Raw genomic sequence first — 2,049 nt, forward strand, 5'->3', positions numbered from 1 at the left:
TCACTCACCGCGCGACCGCCACGAGCCCGAGGCGCCTCCGCTCCGCCCCCCGGCACAAGCCCCGCCTCCCCCAGGGGTCGACCCCGCCCCTCAAGGCAACACCCCTGTTCCGCTAAGCCCCGCCTCTCTCAGGGAGGGGTCTCGCTAAGCCCCGCCCACTCCATGTGTCTGTCAACTTACGTTATGGAAAGCTCCGCCCCTCCGGCTCGCCCCATAAGCCCCGCCCCATGACGTCACCTCTCAGCTCCACACGCCCGTCAATGGGTTTCATAAGCCCCGCCCCTATAAGTCCGTCCCTCTCCACTAAGCCACGCCTATTCCAGTCCAGCCCCGCCTCCGCCCCGCCCCCGGTCAGTCCCGCTCTTCCGAAGCGCCCTTTTAAGCCCCGCCCACTTTCCCTGCTCTCTAAGCCCCGCCCCTTGTGACGTGCCCCAAGTCCCGCCCCTCCCGCCGGGCCGGTCCCGCCGGGCCGTGAAGCGCTGCCCGTTCCTATTCCCGTTCCCATTCCTGGTCCCGCTCCTGGTCCCGGTCCCGGCCATGTTCGGGCCGGCGGAGGAGGACGACGCGGATTTCCTGTCCCCGGCCAGCGGGTGAGCGCCGGGGGGGTTGCGGCGGGACCCCTGCCCTGGCCGGTCAGGCCGCGGCCCCGGGGAGGGAGGGAGAGAGGGAGGGAGGGTCCGTGTCCGTGAGGGGCGGGCCGCGGCCTGCGGGACCCGGGGCCGGCACTGCCCTGCCGGGACGGGGCTCAGCCCCCGGTGTGTGCCCTGCCCCGCGGTGCCGGGGGAGCCCGCGGAGGGGTCAGTGCGGCCCCCCGGGTGTGCCCGGGGCAGGGGGGCCCGAGAGCCCCCCGGGGGACCCCGCAGTGCCCGGGGAGCCCCTCCCGGAGCGGGAGGCGCGGCCGCCCGGGGGTCGCTGCCGGTACCGGGAGAGGAATCGGCGTTTTCGCTTCCTTGAGGGGTCGGTGGCAGGTCCCGAAAGTGCCGATTTGGGGCTGGTTTCTGTTTCTGTTGGTGTCGCACCCATGTGTGGCACATCCAGGTTTTATTCTATCCTTTGACTTGTTGCCACTTCCAAGATTCCTCGCAGTTGTAATTCCAGCTCTGCCCACTCCTCACCCCTTTCCACGAGCTTCTTTTCAACAGCTCCTATAAACTAATCCTCTTTCTTTAGCAAATTTGTTTACTTGTTTAAAGCAGGTCCTGTAAGTTGCTGCAGGTGCACTGACAGTGGTGGTGCCCTTTAAATTATTCCCTTATCCCACCATACCAAGAGCAAGTTGAGCTTAGCAAGTCTTAAATCAGTAAAACTGCAAACAACATCTCTTGAAGGAACAACCTACAGCAATAAACTCTCTGCCCTCAGCTGGGAGAGCTTCTGCCATTTTAAAGCTTGATGGGAGAACGTGTGTCCTGGATATTTAAAGAAGACAACTTCAAGAGGTGGCTTCTCTGAACAGTTTGTTCATTATAAGCATGGTTTATGTGAGGCTCGTTCTAGTCATTGCTCCAGACTAACTCCTTTTTTTGTGTAGTTTCGGTCCATTTTACCCTCAGTTTCTTTTGAGGAAATGAAACACAGTTGTGCCACTTCCCCAACTCCTCCATCTACAAGTTCTGCTTATTACAAATTAAGTGGCTAATTAGCACAGAGCAACTTAACCTGCAGTTGATTTATTTCTGAAGTGATGGTAAACACTTTGTGTTTAATAGAACTTATAACTAAGGGTGTTCATTATCCGTAAAGTCAGTGTTAAATCACAGAATGTTCTGAGTTGGGAGGGACCCACAAGGATCAAATCCAGCTCTTAAGTGAATGACCCATGTGGGGATCAAACCCCCAACCTTGGTGTTCTTGGCACCGAGTTCTAACCAACTAAATAAGATTTAAATGATTTTATTTCTCTCTCTAGTGCCAGATTGGCCTCTCTCTTTGGTCTGGATCAAACAGTCTCAGGCCAGGGCAATGAATTCTTCCAGTTCACTGCCCCAAAGCAGCCCAAGAAGGGTCAGGCAGCGGCTGGTGAGTAACTGGGCTGGAGTGTGGGGAACA

The 2,049-nt window shown here is 57.9% G+C and overlaps 2 protein-coding genes across 2 annotated transcripts in view; one reads left to right on the top strand and one right to left on the bottom strand.

The window, feature by feature from the left end:
* Positions 1–2,049, bottom strand: part of SLC31A1 (solute carrier family 31 member 1) — a 25,987-nt gene that overhangs the window by 23,859 nt on the left and 79 nt on the right. The gene's annotated exons all lie outside the window — the stretch shown is intronic.
* FKBP15 (FKBP prolyl isomerase 15) overlaps positions 476–2,049 on the top strand; it is a 27,924-nt gene continuing 26,350 nt past the window's right edge. The window contains exons 1-2 of the mRNA XM_027905114.1: positions 476–590; positions 1,910–2,019. Of these exons, the coding sequence (XP_027760915.1) occupies positions 538–590; positions 1,910–2,019 (163 nt within the window). The 5' untranslated portion in view covers positions 476–537. The remainder of the gene's footprint in view (positions 591–1,909; positions 2,020–2,049) is intronic.

This window comes from Empidonax traillii, unplaced genomic scaffold (assembly GCF_003031625.1).
Source record: "Empidonax traillii isolate 1590-97213 ecotype Southwest subspecies unplaced genomic scaffold, ASM303162v1 scaffold1123:size177737, whole genome shotgun sequence".
NCBI classification, from domain to species: domain Eukaryota; kingdom Metazoa; phylum Chordata; class Aves; order Passeriformes; family Tyrannidae; genus Empidonax; species Empidonax traillii.